The 27,022-nt window shown below is 36.3% G+C and overlaps 1 protein-coding gene across 1 annotated transcript in view; it reads left to right on the top strand.

Annotated features, from left to right (window-relative positions):
• The window catches only part of ZFAND4 (zinc finger AN1-type containing 4), a 66,792-nt gene extending 42,698 nt beyond the window's left edge, over window positions 1-24,094 (top strand). The window contains 5 exon segments of the mRNA XM_069460400.1: window positions 101-250; window positions 13,564-14,727; window positions 15,236-15,290; window positions 21,894-22,011; window positions 23,316-24,094. Of these exon segments, the coding sequence (XP_069316501.1) occupies window positions 101-250; window positions 13,564-14,727; window positions 15,236-15,290; window positions 21,894-22,011; window positions 23,316-23,451 (1,623 nt within the window). The 3' untranslated portion in view covers window positions 23,452-24,094.
• The last annotated feature ends 2,928 nt before the right edge of the window (window positions 24,095-27,022 follow it).

The following is a 27,022-nucleotide window of genomic DNA, read 5'->3' as shown; positions in this document are numbered from 1 at the left end:
TTTATCATTAACAACATCTATTGGTTGCTGTTGCACAAAGAGTATTTTTAGTTACTGAGCAAGTGTCAAGCAGATTTCAACTAGTTACTGTTTTCTTTGCAGTGGTGGTTCTGTGTATAATTTATGTACGGATGAGGATGAAGAAATTGAGCCTTCTCCTTCTGGACAACAGATAATTGAAAATTCAATAACTATGAATAAGATGAAGCTACTGAAGGCTAAGATGGGGAGCATGAATCTCAGCAAAAAGGTGAAGCTGTCGGCACTCGGCCAGGCTTTTCTCTAGCGTACCCTGCAGGGCTCATGGTCTGTTGATAATTGTGAAAAAAATTATTTATAAATATTACTCATTTCAATATTTTGGCCTCAGTTATTTACTGAAGTATTAAAAGTGATAAATTGGTTTTTATAGGCCAGCAACACATCTGAAGGGATTATACTGCTCTTAAAATAATTCATGATTTTTAAAATTTCATAGCCCTGGAGCTAAGAAGGATCGTAAAAGATAGACTAATCTTAATCTTGCAATAATTACTTTTTAAATGATACATTAATATTTACTTATTATGGGTAAAAATGCCTACCTACTGTTTTTCGCTTTAGGAGATGGTCAGTTTTCCAAAGTAATTGAACCAATCAGCAGTGAGTGGGAGTTGTTGTTTTCCCACATTTTTACCAGTATTTGGCACAGTCCCCTTTTTTTTTTTTTTATTTTTGCCATTCTGGTTGATATGTAGTGGCATCACCCTGTGGTTTTAATTTGCATTTCTATGATGACCAGGGAAGTTTAGCACCTTTCATATGTTTATCGGGCATTTGAATATCCTTTTTGTAAAATACCTGTTCAAATCTTTTGCCTATTTTTCTACTGGGTTGTATGATTTTTGTTATGGATTTTTTTGGGGGATTCTCTATATATTCTGGATGTAAGTCCTTTGTCTCAGGTATCTATATTAGCACTCTGTTGGTTTCCCTTTTACTCCTATTCATGGCTCCCCCTTTTTCATATATAATAAAATTCACAAATCTTTAATGTACCATTTGATGAATTTTTACATTGATGTATACTCATACAGACACAACACAAATTAAAATAGGACCTGTCTTTCACTACAGAAAGCTCCCTCATAATCTTTCCCAGTCAATACTTGCCTTTTCCTGCTCCCATAAATAACTACTATTCTTACATCTATTACCATAAATAAGTTTTACCTCTTCTTGAAATTTACATAAATGGAATCATAAAGAATGTACTCTTACTTTGGTCTGGATTCTTTTACTCAGTATATTTTTTTGATCCATCTATGTTTTAGCAAGTGTCAGTTATTCTTTCTTATTGCTGTATACTATTCCACTGTATGCTTTACTTTAATTTGTTTCTTCTTTTGATAGACCTTCGGGTTGTTTCTAGCTTTTGGCTTTTATCCGTAAAGGTGCTTTGAACATTCTTATACATTCTTTGATGGACATATGAACTCTTTTCTTGAGGGCATATGCCTAGCAATGGACTTGCAGAGTCATAGGGAAGATACATTTTTAACGTTAGTGGTTATGCCAAAAAATTTTGCAAAGCTTTTGAACCAATTTACACTCGCATCAGAAACTAAGAGTTCTAATTTATGCCACAGCCTTGCCAATACTTGATATTGTCAGTCCTTTTCATTTTAACCATTCTGGTGGCTGTGTAGTAGTTTTCCTTTCTGTCGCTCTAGTGAAGAGTAATGTTAACTTTTCAAATGCTTCTTGGCAATTAAGATATTGTCTTTTGTAAAGTGCCTGCTCAAGTTTTTTGCTCATTTATAATTGGATTATCTGCCTTTTGCTTATTGATTTGTAGGTATTTTTATATACTATAGATACAAGTTCTTTGTCAGATGTACAATTTATAGATAATTCTTTTTTTTTTTTTTTTTTTGAGACAGAGTCTCGCTCTGTTGCCGGGGCTAGAGTGAGTGCCATGGCGTCAGCCTAGCTCGCAGCAACCTCAGACTCCTGTGCTCAAGCCATCCTTCTGCCTCAGCCTTCCGAGTAGCTGGGACTGCAGGCATGTGCCACCATTCCCGGCTAATTTCTCTATATATATATTTTTAGCTGTCCAGATAATTTCTTTCTATTTTTAGTAGAGACGGGGGCCTCTCTCTTGCTCAGGCTGGTCTCAAACTCCTGACCTCGAGCGATCCTCCTGCCTCAGCCTCCCAGAGTGTTAGGATTACAGGCATGAGCCACGGAACCCAGCCTGATTTACAGATATTTCTAATGCTCTGTGGCTTGCTCTTTCATTTTTTTATTCTTTTGGTGAATGTTTTTAACATTAATGTATTCTAATTTGTCAGATTTGCTTTGATGATTATTTTTATGACATTTTAATGAAAGGTTTTCTTAGCACAGGTCTAAAAACCTTACATATAGTTATTCCTTTCTCATTTATATCTATAGTCCATCTGAATTTCTTTTTATGTAACGTAAAGTTAAAGAGCTTTTTCTTTTTCATGTGGAGAACAATTGACCTAGCTATATTAAGAAAAAAATCCTTTTCCTGCAATCCTAAATGTTTATGCATATATACCTAATAATAGAACTTCAAAATGCACAAAGCAAAAACTACAAAGAAAAATATACAAATACTTTTATTCGAAGATTTCAACATCGCCACTCTAAAAAATTGATAAAAACAAAATCAGAAGGGATATTAGAAGACTTGAATAACACTATTAACTTACTTAACTCAGTTGACGTTTACAGAATGTTCCACCCAACAACAGCAGAATACACATTTCTTTTTAAGTGCATTCAGAACATTTACCAAGAGAAACCATATCGTGTGCCATAAAACAAGTTCCAAAAAATTTTAAAAGAATCAAATAATACAAAAAATGCTTTCTGATTACAATGGAACAAAATTGGAAATCAGTAACGAAAGTTGTATGGAAAAATCTAATGATATTCAAAAATAACACACTTCTAAGTGACAGGTCAAGAAGAAAGCCAAAGAGAAATTAAAAAGTAATTTACACTGAATAAAAATATACAGATAATGTGATGAATTGATTTTTTTAAAAATATGAAATTATTCTTGCATTCTTGAACCACTCTAGTTTGTGATATGTTTTTCTTTTTCTTTAGATTTATTTTGCTAATACTTTATTTAGTATTTTTGTTCATGGGAAAAGTTGGCCTATAAATTTATTTTCTTTTCCAACATGTAGTAAAGTTGAAAAAAAAATTTACAGTAAACACTCATTTATCCATCACTTAGATTCTACTATTAATTTTTTTTTTTTTTTTTTTTTGAGACAGGGTCTCATTCTGTCACCCGGGCTGGAATGCAGTGGCGCCAATCATAGCTCACTGTAACCTCCAACTCCTGGACTCCAGCGATCTTCCCAGCACACACTACCACGCCCGGCTAGCTTTTTTTTATTTTTCACTGTTACCCTGGTTCATTTTTTTAAATTTTTACTTTTAACTGTGGTAAAATACATATAAAATTTACCATCTTAACTGTCTTTAAGTGTACACACAGTTCAGTAGTGTTAAGTATATTCATATCATTTTGCAGCCAATCTCCAGAACCTTTTTATCTTGCAAAATTGAAGCTATATTCATTAAAATACTCCCCTTATTTACCCCTCTTTGCAGCCTCTGGGAACCACCATCCTACTTTCTGTTTCAATGAATTTGACAACTCTAGATACTTCATATTAGTGGAGTCATACAGCATTTGTTTTTTGTGACTAATTTGTTTCACTTAGCATAATTTCTTCAGAGTTCATCCATATCATAGCACGTGTCAGAATTTTCTTCCTTTTAAGGCTGAATAATGTTCCATTGTGTGTATGTCCATATTTTGTTTATCCCTTCATTCCCCCCGTGGACACTTGGGTCGCTTCTATCTTTTGGCTATTGTGAATAATGATGCTATGAACATGAGTATACGGATATCTCTTTGAGACCCTGCTTTCAGTTATTTTGGATATATTACAGAAGTGAAATTTGTAGATCATATGGTAATTCCATTTTTAATTTTTTGAGAAACCACCATAATGCTTTCTGCAGTGGCTGTACCATGTTACATTTAGTACGGATTTTTCTTAGAAAATGTAAAAAGTACTGTTGAAATTTTGATAGGGATCACATTAAATCTATAGATCTCTTTGGGTAGTATTAGTCATTTTTTTTTTTTTTTTTACTTAGAAGTGGTCTTCTTAGTTTCCAAATGTAGCAGTTTTGTATACCTTTTTGTGATTGATTTGTAGTTTAATTTCGCTGTGGTCAGAGACCTTACTCTAAATGATTTCAGTCCTTTGAAAGTAGTTGAGATTTCGTTTGTGACTGAGCACTTTGGTACATGCCACTTCTGCGCTTGAAAAGACTGTGTTTTCTGTCATTGTATAGAGTGTTCTCTATCGGTTAGATCAAGTTTGTTAATTGTGATGTATCCCAATTTGTTGTTGGTTTTTGTTTGTATGGTTTGGTTTTAGTCTGTTTACTATCAATTATTGAAAGAGGTGTGTTAAAATCTCTCTCTTTGGTTGTGGATTTGTTGTTTCTTCTTTTAATTCTTTACTTTTGCATTATATTACATGTTTTGAAGCTCTGTCATTGGATCAAATACAAATTTAGAATTGTGATACCTTCCTTGTGGTTTAACTCTTTTATTATAAAATATTTTTCTTTATCTATAATAATGTGCTTAAGATCTACTTTGTCTATTATTAGTATAGCTACACTGGCTTTTTTTGGTTTATGTTTGTATTAGACACCCTTTCCATTTTATTACTTTCACTTTCTGTTCTTACATTTAAGCAGGACGTAGTTGGGTTTGTGTTTTATCTAACCGGCCTTTTAGTCCACTTACATTTAATGTAATTACTGATATATTCAGATTTTTATATTACTATTTGTTTTCTATTTTACCAACCATTTTATGTTTCATGTTCTCTCCTTTTTGCCCTTGTTTTAATGGAGGATTAGTCTTTTTTTGTTATTTCATTTTTTGTCCTTCATATTTTTTGTTAGTTATACATTCTTATGCTGATTTCTTTGCATGGCTATTGTACAGATTACAGTGTACGTCCTTGACTATGGTAGTCTAATAAAATTGATTTCTACCACTTTCTTGTTAATGCTAGAATCTTAGAACAATAAGTCTATACCTCCAAACAACTTTTGTCTCATTGTTGTCATGCATTTTAATTCTCCATATATTTTGAACTTCTCAAATTGTTTTATATTGCCAATATTCAGTTATTATTTTATGTTTACCAACATTGACCTTTTCACTTGCTCTCTATTCTTTCTTGCAATTATGTGCTTCCTTCAAGGATTATTTTCCATCTGTCTGAATTATTTCTTTTATTACTTCTTTTCATTTAGGGTTCCTGGCAACAAATTCTCTCAGCATTTATCTGAAACTTATTTATTTATTAATATTTTACCTTTCTAATTTTGAAAAATATTCAACTCTTCAGAAATGTTTTAAGACTAGTGCAGTGCATGCCCGTGTACACTTTATCTACATTCACCAATTAATATTTTTTCACATTTGCTTTCTCTCCATATTTTTTTTTGACCTGATCCATTTGGTAGTTGGTTGCAGATATCATGACACTTCTCCTAAATACTTCATTCAGCATGTATCTCTTAAGAATAAAGGCTGTCGGCCGGGCGCGGTGGCTCACGCCTGTAATCCTAGCACTCTGGGAGGCCGAGGTGGGCGGATCGTTTGAGCTTAGGAGTTCGAGACCAGCCTGAGCAAGAGTGAGACCCCATCTCTACTAAAAATAGAAAGAAATTATATGGACAGCTAAAAATATATATAGAAAAAATTAGCCGGGCATGGTGGCACATGCCTGTAGTCCCAGCTACTCGGGAGGCTGAGACAGGAGGATCGCTTGAGCTCAGGAGTTTGAGGTTGCTGTGAGCTAGGCTGACGCCACGGCACTCACTCTAGCCGGGGCAACAGAGTGAGACTCTGTCTCAAAAAAAAAAAATAAAAAAAAATAAAGGCTGTCTTCAACATGACCACGATGCAGTTACCACACTCACATAATTTATCATCAGTGTACTTTATGTCATCACATTTCCCAGGTCTCAATAATGTGCTTGATAGCATTATGTTCTGTTTCCAATTTGGGGTCCAGTCAAGAATCATGCCTTGCATTTAGTTTTAGTGTTTTCTTAGTCTGCTTTTATATAGACCTGTTTTGTAGCCAGATTTGGGCATTCATTCAAACAGATAGTTTTGAAGAGAATAAACCAGTTATTTTGTAAAATATCCCTCAATTTGGAGATTTTTCTGATAGTTTCATCACGATTATATGCAGGTTAAACATTTTTGGCAGGAATATTACACAGAGGATGTATTCTTCTCTGTGCAAAACATCAACAGGAACATAGTGGCAATTTTTAGTATTTTCATTATTGTTTTTAGAAAATTTGCAATTTTAGTTCGTATTTCTCCTTTAGTCCGAGAGTTGTTTAATAGATTTTGAAAAATTCCTGGTGGTAGAGGTTTTGGGATTTTTAATTATTTTTAAATTTATAGTTTGATTGCATGGAAATCAGAAAATGTTCATATTTCTACTTTATAGACTTTTATCCTTTGAGATCTAATATCACTTTTCATTAATGTTCCATGAGTATTTCAGAAAGTAGTTTATTTTCTATCATCAAGGTAAAAGTTTGATAGACATTTACAAGGTTGACCTTATTGATTGGTAGTTTAGGTCTTTTGTTTCCTTATTTTTTTGCCAACTTGTTCTCTCTTAGTATGAGAACAGTGCTAGATGAAAGTCTATTAGATTTCTGTGTATTTCTCTTTTTATCTCCAATAGCTTTTGCTTTAAGAAGGTGTTTGCTTTGTGATTTGGTACATAACTCTTAATAACTGTTATATTTTTATTGTGCTGTTAATTCTAAAAGTTATGAAGTGTTTCATCTCTGTTACATTCACTGACTTTTCCCTTGACTTTTCCCTTTTTCCTTATCTGTTACCAGGCCCGTACCCCTGATACCTTACTGTTTTCATTTGCTTGGTATACCTTTTCCCATACATTTATTTATTAACTTTTGAGTTATTTTGTTTCAAATATGTCCTATATACAGTGTAGAGTTGGTTTTGCTTTGTGAACCAATTTGAAATTTAAAAAAATAGCTAACTTAATCACATTTACATTTATTGATATGACTTTCATATTTGGTCTCAAATGTCTCCTTATTTTGTAGTATTTGCAGGTTCTTTCTTTATGGTCTATTTTCTTAAGTGTACGTGTGGGTATGTGACTGCATATTTTTTGTTATTTCAGCAGGCTTTTACTTTTTGTTCTATTAATTATATTAATACTGTTTATCATGTCCTTGATCTGCCCTTTCTCTACTTAACTTACTTTTTTTATTTGCCAGCTTTAAATATCTTTTTATTCCTACATTGTTTTTATTTTTTCAAGAGACAGGGTCTCTCTCTGTCACTCAGGCTAGTGTGCAGTTGTGCAGTCATAGCTCACTATAACCTCAAAGTCCTGGGCTCAAGCTATCCTACCACCTCAGCCTCCTGGTTAGCTAGGACTTACAGGTGTGTGCCACAATGCCTGGCTAATTTTTTAAATTTTTTGTAGAGATAAGGGTCTCGCTATGTTGTCCAGGCTGTTCTTGAACTCCTGGCCTCAAGCCATCCTCCCACTTTGGCTTCCCAAAGTTCTGAGATTACAGCCATGAGCCACCATACCTGTCCCGTACTTATTAATTGACAGTCAACAAACTTATTTTACTTTTTCTTTTTTCTCTTCCTTTCTTCTCTCATTTTAAAATTTGCATTATTTGTACCTTTTTTGAAAATATAACATTTACAAATCATTTTTCCATCTTTGTTCTCATTCTTGTTTTAGTTTTAATGAAGTATATCTCATTCTTACTATCATTCTTTTTGCTGAAGTTTCCCCATACTTATTGGATAGATGAAGCTTATCTCTGGTAAACTTCTCAGGAAAGGCTTGTAAGTACAGTAATTCTTGAATTTTTGCATATTCAAAACTTTTTTTAGCCTTAACTCTTAAATGACAGCTTTGGCAGGATATAAAATGCTTGGTTCACACCTTTTCCCTTGAGTTTCTTTAAAATGTTGCTGTGCTGTTGTCTTGCTTTGTATATTGTCACTGAGAAATCTAACTGCCGATCTGACTTTCTTTTTCTTTGCAAGTGACATGATCTTTTTGTCTGGAGAAAATGAGGATTTTTTTTTTTTTTAAGTGTAATGTTTTACTAGGCTATGTCTTGGATTTAACCATTCTGGGTCAATTTTCACTATATACTTGAGCCCTTTTTATCATGAAGATTCAAGTCTTTTATTTCAGTATGATTTCTTATAGTTTATATATTAATTTTTTTTCTCTTTTTTTTATTTCAGCTTATTATGGGGGTACAAAAGTTCAGGTTATATATATTGCCCATGTCCCACCCATCCCCCCGAGTCAGAGCTTCAAGCGTGTCCATTCACCAGACAGTGCGCATCACACTCATCATGTAGTTATACCCCCATCCTCTCCCCGCATCCCCCCCCGCCCCCCGAGTCAGAACATTCAAGTGTGTCCATTCCCCAGACAGTGCGCATCGCACTCATCATGTAGGTATACACCCATCCCCTCCTCCCACCCTGTACCTCAGTCCGATACCCAATTGGTGTTATTCCCAAATGTGCACTTAGGTGATGATCAGGGAAACCAATTTGCTGGTGAGTATATGTGGTGCTTATTTTTCCATTCTTGGGATACTTCACTTAATAGAATGGGTTCCAGGTCTCTCCAGGAGAACAAAAGGGATTCTATATCACCGTTATTTCTTATAGCTGAGTAATACTCCATGGTATACATATACCACATTTTACTAATCCACTCATGTATCGATGGGCATTTGGGTTGTTTCCACATCTTTGCTATTGTGAATTGTGCTGCTATAAACATTTGGGTACAGGTGTCTTTTTTATAGAATGACTTTTGTTCTTTTGGGTATATGCCCAATAATGGGATTGCTGGATTGAATGGTAGGTCTACTTGAATCTGTTTAAGGTATCTCCATAATGCTTTCCACAGGGGTTGCACTAGTTTGCAGTCCCACCAGCAGTATATGAGTGTTCCTGTCTCTCCGCATCCATACCAACATGTATTGTTTTGGGACTTTTTGATAAAGGCCATTCTCACTGGAGTTAAGTGATATCTCATTGTGGTTTTGATTTGCATTTCCCTGATGATTAGAGATGTTGAGCATTTTTTCATATGTTTGTTAGCCATTCTTATATCTTCTTTTGAAAAATTTCTATTCATGTCTTTTGCCCACTTTTTGATAGGGTTGTTTGATTTTTTCTTACTGATTTTCCTGAGTTCTAAATAGATTCTTGTTATCAGTCCTTTATCTGATGTGTAGTATGTGAAAATTTTTTCCCATTCTGTAGGTTGTCTGTTTATTCTCATGACTATTTCTTTGGCTGTGCAGAAGCTTTTTAATTTAATCAGGTCTCATTCATTTATTTTTGTTGTTGCTGTGATTGCCTTAGGGGTCTTCTTCATAAATTCTTTCCCTAGGCCAATGTCTGTAAGGGTCTTTCCTACGTTTTCTTCTAGAATTCTAATAGTTTCACACCTAAGGTTTAAATCTGTTATCCACCGTGATTTGATTTTTGTGAGAGGTGAAAGCTGTGGGTCTTGTTTCAGTCTTCTACATGTGGCTATCCAATTTTCCCAGCACCATTTATTGAATAAGGATTCTTGTCCCCAGAGTATGTTTTTGTCTGCTTTGTCAAAGATTAGATGGCTATATGAGGATGGTTTTATATTTGGATTTTCTGTTCTGTTCCACTGGTCTGTGTCCCTGCACTTGTGCCAATACCAAGCAGTTTTAATAATCACAGCCTTGTAGTATAGTTTGAAGTCTGGCAAATTAATACCTCCCATTTTGTTTTTATTGCTTAAAATTGCTTTTGCTACACGGAGTCTTCTCTGGTTCCATACAAAGTGTAAAATTATTTTTTCTTTATCTGTTGAAAAATGATGTTGGTAATTTAATAGGGATTGCATTGAATCTGTAGATCACTTTGGGTAGTATAGACATTTTAACAATGTTGATTCTTCTGATCCACGAGCATGGTATGGTTTTCCACCTATTTACATGCTCTGCAATTTCTTTTCTCAGTGTTTCGTAGTTCTCCCTATAGAGGTCCTTTACCTCTTTAGTTAAATATATTCCTAGGTATTTTATTTTCTTTGTTGCTATTTTGAAGGGTATTGAGTCCTTAATTTGGTTCTCCATTTGAATGTTATTGGCATATATGAATGCCTCTGATTTGTGTGCATTGATTTTGTATCCTGAGACTTTACTGAATACATTGATCAATTCCAGGAGTCTCTCGGTTGAATCATTGGGGTTTTCTAGATATAACATCATATCATCAGCAGAGAGTGAGAGTTTGATCTCTTCTTTCCCTATTTGGACTCCCTTGATTCTGCTCTCTTGCCTGATAGCTCTCGCAAGGACTTCCAATACTATGTTGAAAAGAAATGGGGACAGTGGGCAGCCTTGTCTGGTTCCAGTTCTAAGTGGGAATGCTTTCAGTTTTTCCCCATTTAGTATGATGTTGGCTGTGGGTTTGTCATCTATGACTATATATTAATTTTTTTAATGTTTAATTTATTTGTTTCTTTGTTTTCTTTTTTAGGGACTTCCTTCATACATATGTTGGAACTTCCATCTTCTATACAACCACTTTGTTTCCTATACTTTTAAATTCTATATTTCATTTTTATTCTCTTGACTGTTTTTATCTTCTTCAGTATTCTTTATTAAATGTTCAGTAGAATCTAGTCTCCTTTGGGCACCTTGTAATTTAGTCTTCATTTCTCAGATGATGTCATTTTCTTCAGAGTATTTCTAGGTTTGGAAGCTCTCATTTCATATCTTCCTTTTTTGTAGTCCATGTCCATTGTGTCTTGAGTTTTTGGATTTATGATTTGATGTGACTTTTTTAAAAATCTACAAATAACAACTTTAGGATATTTAATTTAGGTTGGAGCATTGTGATATAGTTTTCTTTTGCTTTATTATTTTGGGGGAGAATTTCCGCTAGCTGAAAGGTCTTGATTCTAATTTTTTATCTTATTTTTATAGTAGTTTTGTGTGGATTTGGTCTGCCTTTTTCTGTTTATTTTCTGATTTTATTTTTCATCATTTTATTTATTCAGGTAAGCATTAATAGTTATGTGTTAATACATAGAAGTGAGGATTTTGGATAGGGAAGTATGTTTCTTATTTCAGGAGCAGTCTGTTCTTGTGGTGTAGTGAAATACAGTTTTTATAATCAATGGCACTTTTATTGGAGGGCAAAGTCAGTGCGTTTTCTGATTTGTGATTCACTTTTGTTTCTGTAGTAGCCTTACTTTCCCCTTCCGGCTTCTTTCTTTACCTTCATTACCAGGTTCTCAGGGGTACCTTTTCCTTTCAGTTACACCTCCCCTAAAAATGGTGCCTTTTTGAAGGTATCTCCTTGGGTCCTGAACAATTTTTAGTCACTTCCTTTTAATATCCTACTAGGCCATGTTTAATGTCCCAGATCTTAGACCTGTTTTTAGTATTTTCATAATCAAATGGAATTTTCTCTTTTGTAGCTTTATCTTTGTTCCATCCACCCTAGTTTATCCGCACACCTCTCTCTCTTTCTCTTACTCTTTTGTTTTTTTCTCTTCTTTTTTGTGAAGCGCCACACTCTTGCCTTTCTCTCACCATAGGCATAGGCTTGTAGATGAGTCTCCTGGATTTGGGTGTTTTCCTACTTATAGCTAATTTCAAGTCCATATCACATGTCTCCCAGTGATTTGTTTGAGTGAGTGATTTTATTTGTTTATGTTCTTGATTTGTATGTTTTCTTTTGAGGATTCATGGAGAAATTCAGATTTAGGCAACTGCCATTAATCTCTACAACCCAGAAGTTATAACCTTCATTTTTGAAGAATATTTTTGCTGGATATGGAATTGCAGATTGGCAAGACAATGGCCCTAAGATAAAAGCAGACATAAGACTGGGCGCAGTGGCTCACACCTGTAATCCTAGCACTCTGGGGGGCCGGGGTGGGAGGATCACTTGAGGTCAGGAGTTTGAGACCAGCAAGAGTGAGACCCTGTCTCTACAAAATATAGAAAAATTAGCCAAGTGTGGTGGTGTGCGCCTGTACTCCCAGCTAGTTGGGAGGCTGAGGCAATAGGATCGCTTGAGCCCAGAAGTTTGAGGTTGCTGTGAGCTATGATGACGCCACTGCACTCTAGCCCAGGCAACAGAGTGAGACTCTGTCTCAGAAACAAACAAACAGCTATAGGAGCCAGTTGATCTTTCCAAGGTTCTTCCTTTTTAACTCCTCTAGTTATTCTTGCCTCAGCTAGTATCCACTGAATTATCTGGCTTTTCTTGCATTTTAATATGTTTTATATTTCTTTTAGATGAGAATGTTGGTATGTTGTCAGATATTCCATCCTATCCTGATGCCTGTTCACTACCATTTTGTTTGTTTGTTTTTAAGAGCTAAAGTTTTCTTATCTTTAATTCTTGACTTTATCTGTAAGATCATAAATTTTTGTGATACTTTTGTTAAAACCTCCTGTGCCAAGGGACCCCCAAGACCACCAGGTTTGATGATTTGCTAGGAAGATTCACAGGACTATAGTATTAATACTATATATAGTATATTGTTGTCCACATGGGTAAGATTTATTATATGAAAAGATACAAAGCAAAATCAGCAAAGGGAAAAAGTGCACAGAGCCAAGTCCAGAGGAAATCAGGCACAAGCTTCCTAGCGTCCTTGTCCAGTGAAGGACGATGTGCTTAATTCCTCCATCCATGAGTGGTGACAGCACATGTAAAATGTTTTCTACCAGGGAAGCTCATTAGAGACTCTGTGCCCAGGAATTTTATTTGGCCTGCTCATGTGGCACCCTCTGCCTAACATGTACATTACAGAGTACCGGAAGGAAAGCAGGTGTTCAGCATAAACCATATTGTCGCGCTGTTAAGGCACAATGAGCCCCTCTTACCAGTTAGAGTGATGGGAATCCTCCTGAAATACAAGTTCCCAGAAGCCAGTCAAGGCCAACATTGCAAGCAAGTCTTTTCAAGGATAGCAGTTGAGGCCTGTGAACTATTTTTCCTGCATACCTACCTCGTCAAACATTTATTCATCCTACTAGGAAAAATTATTGGGGATCTAATAATAGGGTCAACAATAGCATGTCTAATATAATCAATTTGTTTTCTTCTCAGTAAAACTCTGAGAAATAATCAATAGTGAGGAAATAAACAAAATTCTTTTTCTTTAACATTCTCAGAAAATTATACCCAGGGACGATAGCAAAATTCTTCTCAGTCATAATCTTAAGATTTTAATCTTTTTAAACATTCTAAATTGAGGTAATAAAATTCCAATATGTTATGTATGGTAAGTAACATTTTCTCCCTTCATTAATTTTTGTCCACGGGCAGAGACAATGACTATGTAAAGACATTATGTATTCACTCTTTTCTTTTAGCCTAAGAAAGCTGTCAAAGTAAAACCTCGCCCACCTATTGTTCCTCGACCATCTAGTGGTTCCACGGCAGCAGCTCGTCACAGATTGTTAAGGGTCCTCCCCCACATTGGGCAGTCTTGTTTACCTTCTCCTGGGAATACGTATCTGTCTGACACATCCAGGAGTGCAGTTTCAGCGCTGGCAACTCAGCCCCCTGCCGACAGACCCGCATCATCCATCACTAGTGAGTTTCTTAAAGAAGATGGTAACTGGGAGAGTAACACACTGTCTCATTCCAATGGTAGCATCAAACTACCACCTCACATACCCCATGTGGAATTTGAAAATGACAAAGAGCTTGGTGATTCTGTTCTCCATCTTGGAGCATCCCTGACTAGGCAGACAAAACACTTTTCAGGAAACTTGACATCTAATAATGAGAATGACACTGTCTCATTTCCAACTTTAGAAGAGTGTGCAACTGAAGAATCACTTCTACCTGAAGCGGGTTCATGTACTTCATTTACAGAAAGAAATGCTGAAGAACAGAGCAGTGGCACACGGAAGGTAGATTCAGAGTCCTTACTCACCAACGGTGTTAAAGGGTTGAAAGCTACAGAGCAGCAGCTTAAACATGTTTCAAGAATGCTGAGCAGTGAATCAGTAGAGGCTACTGTTCTTAACCACCGTGAATTAAGTCCTCACAAGAATAGACTCTTGTCACCTCTTCGCCGTTCTGCATCAATGTCACTGCATAATTCTCTAGTGAAACCACAAAGACAGTCCAAATGTTTAGAGTCTGGGAACCTCCAGTCCTCTGCGTCACCAAATGTGCTCCGGTCAACGGATGTTCGAAACATGACTGATTCTTCTTTCTCTAGGACTACTCGCTTTCGAGGTGTTAAAGTTGATTCACCTAGGAAAAGATCTGATATTTCCAAAGTCGAGGCTCGAGATACCACAGAAATAGCTAACAAGGCTTCCAAAGAGCCTGTTGGTTGTGTAAATAACATCAGTTTTCTTGCTTCACTGGCCCGGAATGCAAGCAGAGACAGTTTACACAGCACACGCGGGGCGGGCAGGCTTCGGACTTCTGGAATTGGGCTGTCTGCAAACCTCCAGCATTTGCGGGAAGAAAGCCTTAGGAAAAGTTCTCCCCATTTAGAACCTACAGAATTTTTTCTAGTAAGTATTTTCCTTTCAACATTCTCTACTAGTTACCCTTGTGGTGATTTAACATATTTAAAGTTTGTTTTTTGTTTATATAAATAGGAGGCCTTAGATTGGATTTTTTCCATAAGTTTTTCTGAAAATGTTTATCCAGTTTGTAGAAATTCTTTTTGATGATTGTATTTTAAGTAATGTTTTATTCCTGAATGGAGGACTGTAATTTGAAAATAAGTTCATGTAAACAGTTTATCTTGTATTTTTAAAAGCTAAATATTTTATATGTTCTTTTCAAGTAAGAACTATCAATTTTGAGCCATCAAATTTTACTCTCTTAAAGATAAGTAATACAGTATTGCTAGATGTAAGAAACAGGTTCAAAGTTAATTTCATTAAATAAAAGTTAAATAATTTAAAATGAAAGCCCGACATCATCTTAGTAATAAAATACAGGTATTTCATGTTTGGTAATTTCTTCTATGCTCCATTGACTCACCTTTGTAGATGTTTTGTGTTTTAATTGTAGTCTGCCCGTGGTATTGGAATGAATGGAAATAACGCAGCAGCAGGGAAGAGAGTAGGTGAGTTACAGATAATTTTGAAAACAATAAAAGGCTTATAATGACATTATTATATACATACTGCTGAATTTTCAAACATGAAAAGAACGTTCTCTGGGGTTTGTACAGAGTAAACTCTTAAACTTTTTTTCAATTAAGAAAACGATTATGAGAGTCTGTAGGACACATACGAAGAATTAAACAAAAATTGAAGTAGATCTCTTATTTGGGAAGAGGTATGATCTATGGGAACAAAACAAGATCACTGAATAATTAACATGTAGTTCCCAACGCATTAGTCACTGGCCACTATGGAGCCATATGGGTTTTGAGGAATTACCGTAGAAAAATGTTTTTTTGACATCATGGTCCAGTAGCAAGGGTGGTGGTTAAGAATCTATTTTTGAAGAGCTGGTTATTTCTGGATAAAAAGAGACAGTCTCTAGGACCAGCCCTTTCCAAGGCATAGTAGCGAAAGCGACTATAACATTAGCACTCCTTCTACCAGTAGTAACAACACCGTAAAGATGTGCCAGCCAGTCATTATTTTCAAGGAGGAACGAAGCTATGTTCTTCTATGTTTTAGTACCTGGACCAGGGATAGGAAACTCATTACCAAAGACGTGCCACTTTTGTAGCCCTAAGGTTTTAAAGATACTTTATAGGCCGGGCGCAGTGGCTCACGCCTGTAATTCTAGCACTCTGAGAGGCAGAGGCGGGTGGATCGTTTGAGCTTGGGAGTTCACGACCAGCCTGAGCAAGAGCAAGACCCCGTCTCTACTAAAAATAGAAAGAAATTAGCTGGACAACTACAAATATATAGAAAAACTTAGCCAAGCATGGTGGAGCATGCCTGTAGTCCCAGCTACTCGGGAGGCTGAGGCAGTAGGATTGCTTGAGCCCAAGAGTTTCAGGTTGCTGTGAGCTAGGCTGACACCACGGCACTCTAGCCCGGGGAACAGAGCGAGACTGTCTCAAAATAAATAAATAAATAAATAAAAAATAAAGATACTTTATATATTATGGTTGTTATGTGAGTTTTATGTTTTTAAAGAGACACTTAAGGTTCATTTTTCATTCCAGCATAAGACCTCGGGATATAAAGTCTTAATATATATACTTATTTTTTTCAATTTTTTTATTGTGGTAAAATATAACATGAAATTTACCATTTTAACCACTTTTAAGTGTACAGTTCAGTGGCATTAAGTACATTCACATTGTTGGCAACCATTACAACCATCCTTCTCCAGAACACTTTTCATCTTGCAAAACTGAAACTTTGTACTCATTAAACACTAACTTCTTACTCCCCTCCCCACCCCACTGCCAGTCCCTGGCAACCACCATTTTGTTTCTTCTCTCTGATCTTTTGAAGTACTCAGTATCTCATGTAAGTAGAATCATACAATATTTGTATTTTTGTGAGTGGCTTATTTCACTTATAATAATGTCCTCAAGTTTAATCCATGTTGTAGCATGTGTCATAATTTTCTTCTTTTTTAAGGCTGATATTCCATTATATATATATATATATATATATATATATGTCACGTTTTGTTTATCCATTCATCTGTCGATAAACACTTGTGTTGCTTCCACACTTAGCTGTTGTAAATAATGGTGCTATGAACATGGATGTACAAAAACCTCTTTGAGACACTGCTTTCAATTCTTTTGGGTACATACCCAGAATTGAAATTGCTGGATCATATGCTATTTCTATTCTGAATTTTTTTAGAAACCACCATATTGTTTCAACAGTTGCTATGCCATGTTATTAATACATTCCTGCCAACAGCGCACAAGGATTCCAATTTCTCCACATCTCCATCAACACTTATTTTCTGGTTTTTTGCTAGTAGCCATCCTAGTAGGTGTGAGGTGTTGTCATTGTGGCTTTGATTTGCATTTCTGTAATGATTAGTAATGTTGATTCCCTAATTAGTGAAATAGATTCCCTGATGATTAGTCTCATGTGCTTATTGGCCATTTGTATATCCTTTTTGGAGAAATGTCTAGTCATGTTCTTTGCCCATTTTTTAATCAGATTGGTTGATTTTTTTGTTGTTGAGTTTTAATTGTTTATATATTCTAGATACTAATCCCTTATCATTTAAATGATTTGCAGAATTTTCTTCCACTCTGTGAGTTGCCTCTTTACTCTTTTCATATTATCTTTTAATGCATGAAAGTTCTTGATTTTCATGAAGTCCAACTTGTCTATTTTCTCCTCTGTTACCTGTGCCTTTGGTGTCATATCTAAGAAATCACCAACAAATCCAATGTCATGAAGCTTTTCTCTTATGTTTCCTTCTAGAAGTTTTATGGTTTTTATGTCTTACGTTGGTCTTTGATCCATTTTGAGTTAATTTTTATAAGGCACGGGTCTAATTTCATTCTTTTGCATGTGGACTTCCAGTTTTTGTTGAAAAGAGTGTCCTTCCCCACTGAATGGTCTTGGCATCCTTGTTGGCCATATGTGCAAGGGTTTGTTTCTGGGCTGTCTATTCCACTGGTCTGTGTGTCTGTCTTTATGTCCATACCACACTGTTTTCTGTTTTTGTTTGTTCTTTTTTTTTTTTTAAGAGATAGGGTCTCTCTCTGTCATGCAGGCTGGAATGCAGTGACGCGGTCATAGCTCACTGCAACTTCAAACTCCTGGGCTCAAGTGACCCTCCCGAGTAGCTGGGACTACAGGTGTGCCCCACCACACCCAACTAATTTTTTAATTTTTTTGGTAGAGATGGGGTCTCACTGTGTTGCCCTGGCTGGTCTAACCCTCCTGGCCTCAAGCAATCCTCTCGCCTTGGCCCCTCAAAGTGCTGGGATTACAGGTGTGAGCCACCACACCCAGCCCCACACTTTTGATTACTATAATATATCCACTTTTAATGTTATAGTTGTTTTTCCTTAACATGTACTCAAGTCCATCCCGCCCTAACTCACAGGTAAGCCTCTTGGAAATTTGCGTTGCACTCACCTCTGTTAGCTCAGTTTGGAGGCAGACATCAGTGCTTTCTCACTTCTCTTGTCACTCCTTCTCTGAAATTGCTATTGCTGAGGTCACCGAAGATCTCCATAATTTCAAATGCAGTGCGAGCCTCCGCATCCTTATCTTATTTGATTTTTGAGGCCCTCATTCTTGAAATAGGTTTGGTTTTCTTTCTTTCTTTTTTAAAAAGTTCTGGGATATCGTGTTGTAGATTTTTATTTTGGTTTGTGTTTTGTTGTTTACATCAATTTTGTCTTTACTTTTTTTTTTAACCAGTCCTCTGCTTGTCCCCAGATATATACTTTTTTTAATATAATAATTTCATTTAGGTTCCAGGCATCAGCTGGTACCTACAGTGATAATTCCCCAAACTAGAACTGTGTGACTTTCAGCCATTTCCTCTCACAGTAATAACTGACTGTATCATTCTGAATGACCTAACAGATTCTGTGTAAGTTTTGGTGTAAATTTTATTTAATTGACTTACCAAATTCCTCCATTGGTCCTCTTTTCTTTATAGGGTCTCCCTTGGGAACTTTATCCATTCTCATAGTTTTAGCCATCATTTTCAGGCAGATAATTACCAAACTTGCATCTAGAACACTAATTTATTACTTTTTTGGCTGCCTTTCTGTTGGATGTTTTTATAGATCATCATGTTAGATCAAATATTGGACTAAGAAATGCCAAACAAGTGAATTATTCTAAATATTTTTCATCTTGTTCTGAAAAGCAACTCTTCACCTTGACATTATTTTATAGAATTTTTCTTTATTCATATGTTCATTACACATTGAGAGAAGGCTTCAAAGAGAAGCTGATGATTGATGATGTCTTACAGTATAAGAAAAATTTCACTAGGTTGACAAGTTGGAATAGAGCATTTTAGAAGACATTGTGGATGTGTGAGTGGACCTGGCATCATTCAGGGTGGGTATGATGTGGTAAATAACAGGAAATGACTGTGAAAAGTTAGAAGCTATGATATTGAACACATAAGACCCTGAATGCCAGTCCAAGGAATTTGGATTTTTCCTATTGGGGACAATATATAGGGAACAGATATAATATTAGTGATGGTTTCTGGCATGGAGCAGTTGACCAATAGTTTTCACTGGGCACAAGGATGTATGGAAACTGTTTTCATAGGAGATGCTGTTACGTTTTTGTGCCACGTCATTTCTGTGTCACTAATGTGTTCTCTGTCTCTGTACATTCACAAGAGTTCTTGAATAAAAAAACATTTGGAAAATATTGAGTTAAGCATCCCCAAAGGAAAGGAAAAAACGAAAATGTAACTATCAAACTTAGTTATCATCAACAGATTCTTCCCCCATTGTTTAAGGGAGAAAGAATATCCTAAGACTGAATTTAAAAATGGTTTTGAGTGGACGACCTTTCACTGGATGCCCTGTAATATATGCCTTCTCTCTGTGTCCTGTGCAAGTGCCTTTTTTTTTTTTTTTTAAGAAGTGGGAAGCACCCCATCACCTTTGTGAAATGTTCTTGGTCCCTTAAGTATACTTGCGACAGAAAGCTCTTACTAACTGAGTTGGTAGCAAGGCACCGTTAGGAGTCATTCAGTTAGTTGTTTCAAATTTTGTTTTCAGTTTTGTGGAAGATCTGGGAGAGTATCTCAGACTGGTAATAAAGCAGACTTAATTTTGTGGGGTTTGCATACCAAGTACCCAATCTGGGTTCTGGCAAAAAGCATCGCACTAATTCATTGTAAATCCAATTTTTTGAACTCTTGAAGGATTTTCAGAGACTTCTAGGTGCTAAATAAACATTAAACTCAGGCCTCTGAAACTCTTTTCCGTAGTGGAAACCAGGTGCCAGCACCACTGACACTGCCATTGTTCTTCCCGTTCCTTCCACTTGTTCGTGCTTGCTTGCTTTGCCTTTCATTTCTTGCCCTTTGCGTGCCACCAAGCATTTGTGTACTTGTACTGGTTTTCTATCAACTGCAGATGGTGACTTTGAACCTGTCTGCTTATGACGGGGCTCTTGGCATTTTGATCAATTCTAAAAGACATTTCCCTTAGTGATGAAAGAAACGGATTTAATTCTTTCTCACATAATAACAGATGTGCTTTTATTTTTAGAGTAAAAAACCAAGTTGGTACAATAGTACGGAATTTAGTAAAATTTTTGGAAAACTAGTAGTACTGTGAAATTGAGCCATGCACTATGTTAGTCATATTGATAATGTGATATTTTATATAATTATAACATACTTAAAATTTTCAGATTGTTTTTTACATATACAAAAGTGTTTCACCTTAAAGCAGCGATCTCCATCCTTTTTGGCACCAGGGACTGGCTTATGAAAGACAATTTTTCCACGGACTGGGGTGGCAGGGGGCGGGGATGGTTTCAGGATGATTCAAGCGCATTGCATTTATTGTGCAGTCAAGCCTGTCTGCTAATGATAATCTGTATTTGCAGCCGCTCCCCAGTGCTAATATCACCGCCTCAGCTCCGCCTCAGGTCATCAGGCGTCAGGTTCTCACAAGGAGCGCACAACCTAGATCCCTCGTGTGGGCAGTTCACAGTAGGGTTCCCGCTCCTATAAGAATCTAAGGGCCACACTGCTCTGATGGGGGCGGAGCTCAGGTGGTGATGCGAGTGATGGGGAGCAGCTGTAAATACAGATGGAGCGTCACTGGCTAGCCTGGTGCTCACCTCCTGCTGTGCGGCCCAGTTCCCACAGGCCACAGACCGCAGCCTTAAAGCACTTAGTTACCTCGGGAGAAAAGTATGTGTTCTATTATCTGAAAAATGGACAAATTGAAGTTTTGAAAGAATAAATGACTTGCTCATGAATTTATTTTCTTGGTGTAATCAGGACTAAAAGACCAGTTTCATGATACTCTGGTGTTCCTTCTGGTTGTGAATGAATAAAATGATTGTACTGCAATTCCTTTTTTCTCAGAGGTCTCATCAAATAAGATTTAGAAATAGGCCGGGCGCGGTGGCTCACACCTGTAATCCTAGCACTCTGGGAGGCCGAGGTGGGTGGATCGCTCGAGGTCAGGAATTCGAGACCAGCCTGAGCAAGAGCGAGACCCCGTCTCTACTAAATATAGAAAGAAATTATCTGGACAACTAAAAATATATATAGAAAAAATTAGCCGGGCATGGTGGCACATGCCTGTAGTCCCAGCTAGTTGGGAGGCTGAGCAGGAGGATCACTTAAGCCCAGGAGTTTGAGGTTGCTGTGAGCTAGGCTGACGCCACGGCACTCACTCTAGCCCGGGCAATAAAGTGAGACTCTGTCTCAAAAAAAAAAAAAAAAAATTTAGAAATAGACATTTTCTTGATTCTCTGTGAAAGTTTGGTATATTTTATATGAACTGTTTGCCCTTAATAATCAGAAAGGTGATATGTACAAAAACGCTTAAACGTGTAAGTCTTAATCAGTAGAAACCTACCATGTCTTTAAAAAAAAGTTCTACTACACCTTTACTTATAGATTCTATAAATAATTTTAGATATAAAAATATCACAAATTAATTTTTATGGCTTAAATGTTTACTTTGATAGGAATGTGTTTTGTGTTTGCTTAATAGTATTTCACATTTAGAATTTTATGCCTGTATTAATCAAGGTGTCCTTTCTCTAAACAGGAGAATGTATTCATCACCTCCCACCTGTGAAAGCCCCTATTCAAACAAAGAAGAAAACAAAAAAGCATTGTTTTCTTTGTGGAAAGAAAACAGGACTGGCTACGAGCTACGAATGCAGGCAGGTTGGCCAGCTAGAGAAGCTGAGATGCTTTCTCTGTGGTGACCCAGCTTGGGGATTATACAAAATAAAACATTATTTAAATTGGCCATTCATAATAACATCATTAAGATAATGTTGGCTGGGTGAGGTGGCTCACGCCAGTAATCCTAGCAGTTTGAGGAGGCTGAGGCAGGAGGATCACTTGAGGCCAGGAGTTTGAGACCAGCCTGGGCAATGGAGCAAGACCCCATCTCCAAAAACTACAGGAAAATTAGCTAGGCATGGTGGTACATGCTTGTAGTCCCAGCTACTCGGGAGGCTGAGGCAGGAGGATTGCTTGAGCCCAGGAGTTTGAAGTTGCAGTGAGCTATGATAACACCACTGCACTCTAGCCCGGGCAACAGAGCAAGACCCTGTATCAAAAAAAAAAAAAAACAAAAACAATTAAATAGCAACCCTTAGTTGAACTCCTAACTGACTGAAGCAAAGAGCAAGTACATAGCTTACGGGTTTTCAAAAGGCAAACTCAGATTGTCCCCTGCCCTTTAAATTAGGAGTTTTAAACCAGTGGGAGAATATACCTTGTCTTATAATAAACTTACTTGGTTTTTGTTTGATCATTGCCTGGAAGAACCGCTCCCTCAAGATTCTATTTTTAATTGAACCAAAAAAAGGAACTATAATTTTTAACAGTTATATGGTACACTTTGATTTCAAAATAGATGAATAATGTTTTTTCAAAATAGATGAATAATGTTTTTTCAAAAAATAATGAATTTTTCTTCCCATAATTACTTATTTCATTAGCATTGATTAATATCCTCCAAGGACGGTGTCTGCCCCGAGGTTGAGGCCAGGCATTGAAAATAACTGGTGCTTTTTCGAGTGTATTCTAGTCAAATAAAGACAGCTTATCTTGCTGCTAGAAATATTTTTAAAAATCATTTCATGCCATAGTTTGATTTTACAAAATTTAATTTTCTCTTGAGACTGAATTTCTCAGAAATTCAGAGTTCTTTCACATTTACTAGGTATAAGAGAAGTAGTGGGCATATTTGTGAGCTTCTGTAGTTTTACTACTCATAAAGATCTATACCCTGTGTCATTCTATAATGGATTCTTTATTATAAACTGTCGTAGTCATAGACAATTAATGTGTTCTTTGGGGGATGTTTGTGCTTGTTCATGAGTGGAAGGGCAATGTCAGCACTAACGAACCAAAGGGCTCCTGTTGGACTAACTGAAGTCAAGCTCCTCTCTCCCCAAGAGACGAGCCTTTCATAGAAATGTGACTATTCACGTAAACTTTTTTTGTACTTTAGATGTGGAAAGAACTTCTGTGCATCTCATCGCTATGCAGAAACTCACGGCTGCACCTATGATTACAAGAGTGCAGGGAGGAGATACTTGCAGGAGGCAAATCCTGTGGTTAATGCACCAAAACTTCCAAAAATCTAACTCTTCCTCTGCATCTTACTGTTCTGCCTGAGGAATCGTATTATAACGAAAGAAGAAATATTTGTTTAGACTGCATTATTTTTGTCCGACTCCAAAAGATTTGCCAAATAACAAAAGCATATAATGCATACTGTTGGAGAATGAGAATGCTACTGTATTTGCCATCTTTATTCTTTGGTGAATCAAACATGTTAAAAGTAGTTTTAAAAACTTCACTATATGATTTAGTTTTGTTATCGCATGTCTTGTGTTAAGTGTTTTGTATTTGATATTGCAGTTTCACTAGACAAGTCTTCAAAGGATGCACTTTAGGGAGTTAATATTGACTGTGTAACCAGGCTTCCACGTTGTATGGAAATTAGTGGTCATCTGATGGCTCTACTCAAATTGACCATGTTTTTTCCCCCTTCCTTTCTTTCTCTCTCTCTCTCTCTTTCTCTCAGGCTCTCTCTCTCTCTCTCTCTTTCTTTCTATTTTTTGCAGAGGTGAAATGGGTGGGGATTTTTAAAAAATATCCCACATGCCCATGTGTGAAAGTTTACTGGGTTTACTAGCAAGTTCTTTTTTATTTCAAGCTACTTTTTATAAAAACATTTGGTTTTCCCATGTGGTTTTTAACACATCTATATTTCTTCCACATTCACATTGGCATTCATATATGTATCCATTCTGTAAAACACATCATGTTAATAGTATATTTCTTAAAAACACTTTTTGAATGGTAGTTTTAAAATGGATGTCCCACGTATTGCTATTAAATACAGAAAGCAACGTTTCCCTTTTTGAAAATTGTCTATATTTAAAACAAAATCTCACAGCTTGATTTGTTTTTCTTACATGTTGAGTGCTATTACCAGCAGAAATTCAAATAAATATTCAGTTTCATTATGAGTTTGATTACTTGGTTATTTACAAGAATTTTTCCTTCATAAACACGCCTTTTATAAAACCATTTAATTAAATAAAATCATAATTTATTCTCTTCGGACAAAATGACTGTCAGTAGAATAGTGTTCTTTTAGGGTGTAAGGATGCTGCTCCCCAGGGGTAACCAATATGCCATTCAGACTTTGGGGAGGCCACTTGCTTTACTGAGGCTCCGTTGCGGCTGATGCTGAACCGTGGTAAACAGCTGGCAGGCATCTCGAGTTAACCGCAGCTCTGGGCTCTGCAGGGGTACCAGCAGACTAATTTAGGGGCCGTGTAGGGCCGCCTCCTCCACTCAAGGTTGAGTGAACTGGAGAGCTCACTTCCCTTGCTCTCTATAAAAGATTAAATGTCAGTGAAGACAGATGCCGTCAGAGAAAGAGGGAAGTACATTTGCAAAAGGTGATAGTGAAAATTTAGCAGAGGAGCCAGGCAATGAGAAGTTGAAGGCATACTTTTTAAGAGGAGTGGATATAGGTTGATGAAAAATAATTTCATCTGTGTTAGTGAGTAATTCAGTTTGTCCTCTCTTACCAAGAAAACATGTGCTTTAGATATTTGAAATATAAGAATTCTGTTATATAGATAGACTGCTAAAAAATGGACCAAAGCATATTTATTCTATAAATAAATATGAATGCTTAGGGCATACTTGATACATGCTTAGTGTACTATGCTTTTTATTTATTATTTTTTTTGTTTTCTTATATTTCAGTTTATTTTAATATGCAAAGTCAACCAATTCCCCTTACATCATAAAGACTTGTACAAAATCATGAGTAGTTACAGCAAATGTTTTATAATTGTCATATAAAGTCTTTCCCAATAACTTTACAAAAAGTTCATGGCCTAAAAGAATTGAATAAGGAAGCCAAGTATAATTTTTATAAGAAAGAGAGATTTAAATAGTCATTTGAAACATAGTTGTCCCTCGGTATCTGTGGGGGATTGGTTCCAGGACCCCCTGCAGATACCAAAATCCACAGATTGTACTGCGCTTTTAAACCAAGACTATAAGAAGAAATAAGTCTTGTTTTAAGTTTTGCCAAAGATTTTGATCAAAGTTGAGACTTTCTGCTAGTTTCTAAGTCACTGAGAGATGAAGCACTTCAAATTCAACAAGGTATACCATTATCGAGGGGCATTTCTTTATTATTCAAATTCTTTTTTTTTTTTTTTTTTTTTGAGACAGAGTCTCGCTCTGTTGCCCAGGGTAGAGTGCCGTAGCATCAGCCTAGCTCACAGCAACCTGAAACTCCTGGGCTCAAGCCATCCTCCTACCTCAGCCTCTTAAGCAGCTGGGACTACAGTCACATGCCACCATGCCTGGCTAATTTTTCTATTTTTTGTGTAGAGATGAGGTCTGGCTGTTGCCCAGGCTTTTCTCAAACTCCTGGCTTCGGCCTCCCAAAGTGCTGGGATTACAGGTGTGAGCCACTGCACCTGGCCTATGCCTTAAATTCTTACAGTAAATTTTAACAAGTCTTTGCATTCCCAGCAATTAGCAGAGTGACTTGCATATAGGCACTGGTTAAACATTAATTAATTGTTGTATTGGACAACTTAACCATGATAGAAAGGCATTTACATTGTTTATTTAGCTAAACTCGTATGACAAACTTTATTTTCTGCATTTTTTTAAAAAACAGCAAGCATTTGGGGTTTTGTTTTTTTTTTTTTTTTTTTTTTTTTTTTGAGACAGTCTCGCTCTGTTGCCCGGGCTAGAGTGCCGTGGTGTCAGCCTAGCTCACAGCAACCTGAAACTCCTGGGCTCAAGCAATCCTCCTGCCTCAGCCTCCCGAATTGCTGGAATTACAGGCATGCGCCACCATGCTCGGCTAATTTTTTCTATATGTATTTTTAGTTGTCTAGATAATTTCTTTCTATGTTTAGTAAAGACGGGTTCTCAGTCTTGCTCAGGCTGGTCTCGAACTCCTCAACTCAAGCAATCCTCCTGCCTCGACCTCCAAGAGTGCTAGGATTACAGGTGTGAGCCACTGCGCCTGGCAAGCATTTGGTTTTAACAACCCTAAAAAGTTTTTAAGCTTTAACTTTTAGCTTTGTGAATTATTCTTAAGTTATAGTTGGTGTAATCTAGTCATTCTAATACGGGAAATTCAAATACTCAGATTTTTAAAATTTTATCAGTGATGTCACTTGTGGAGGGATTTGATTAGAAAAAATGAGAGGAATCCATTCTCTCATATATTTACTATGGTTTTAAGCCACCATGATAAATAATGACAAATGTATCAAGTAGTGTTTTTCAAAGTGTGACCTCGACCTCTACATTATTCTTGGAACATGAGGTGATATTAGTTGTTACATGTTGAACATTTTAAATAATTACATATTTTAATGTATATCAGAAAAATATAACTATAAACAGTTTCAGTTGAAAATAAAGTAAAATCAGTTGATACAGGCTAAAAAATGTTGATTGAAAATTGACAAGCAAGGATACATATGGTAAAAATCATAAAAGTAGACCTGAATGATACTATATTTTAACTTTTCTTTGCAAATTATGTTAAATTTTTAAATGGTTGATGAAAGTAATATACATGGTTTTAGAAAAACTATATAAGCATAAAAAATGAAAAGTAAAAATTTCACTATGGACCCCCCCCATCTTTTCTAATCA

Source organism: Eulemur rufifrons, chromosome 28 (genome assembly GCF_041146395.1).
Source record: "Eulemur rufifrons isolate Redbay chromosome 28, OSU_ERuf_1, whole genome shotgun sequence".
In the NCBI taxonomy this organism is placed as follows: Eukaryota; Metazoa; Chordata; class Mammalia; order Primates; family Lemuridae; genus Eulemur; species Eulemur rufifrons.
Note: the sequence above shows the minus strand (reverse complement) of the source record. Positions and strands in the feature narration are given on the sequence as shown.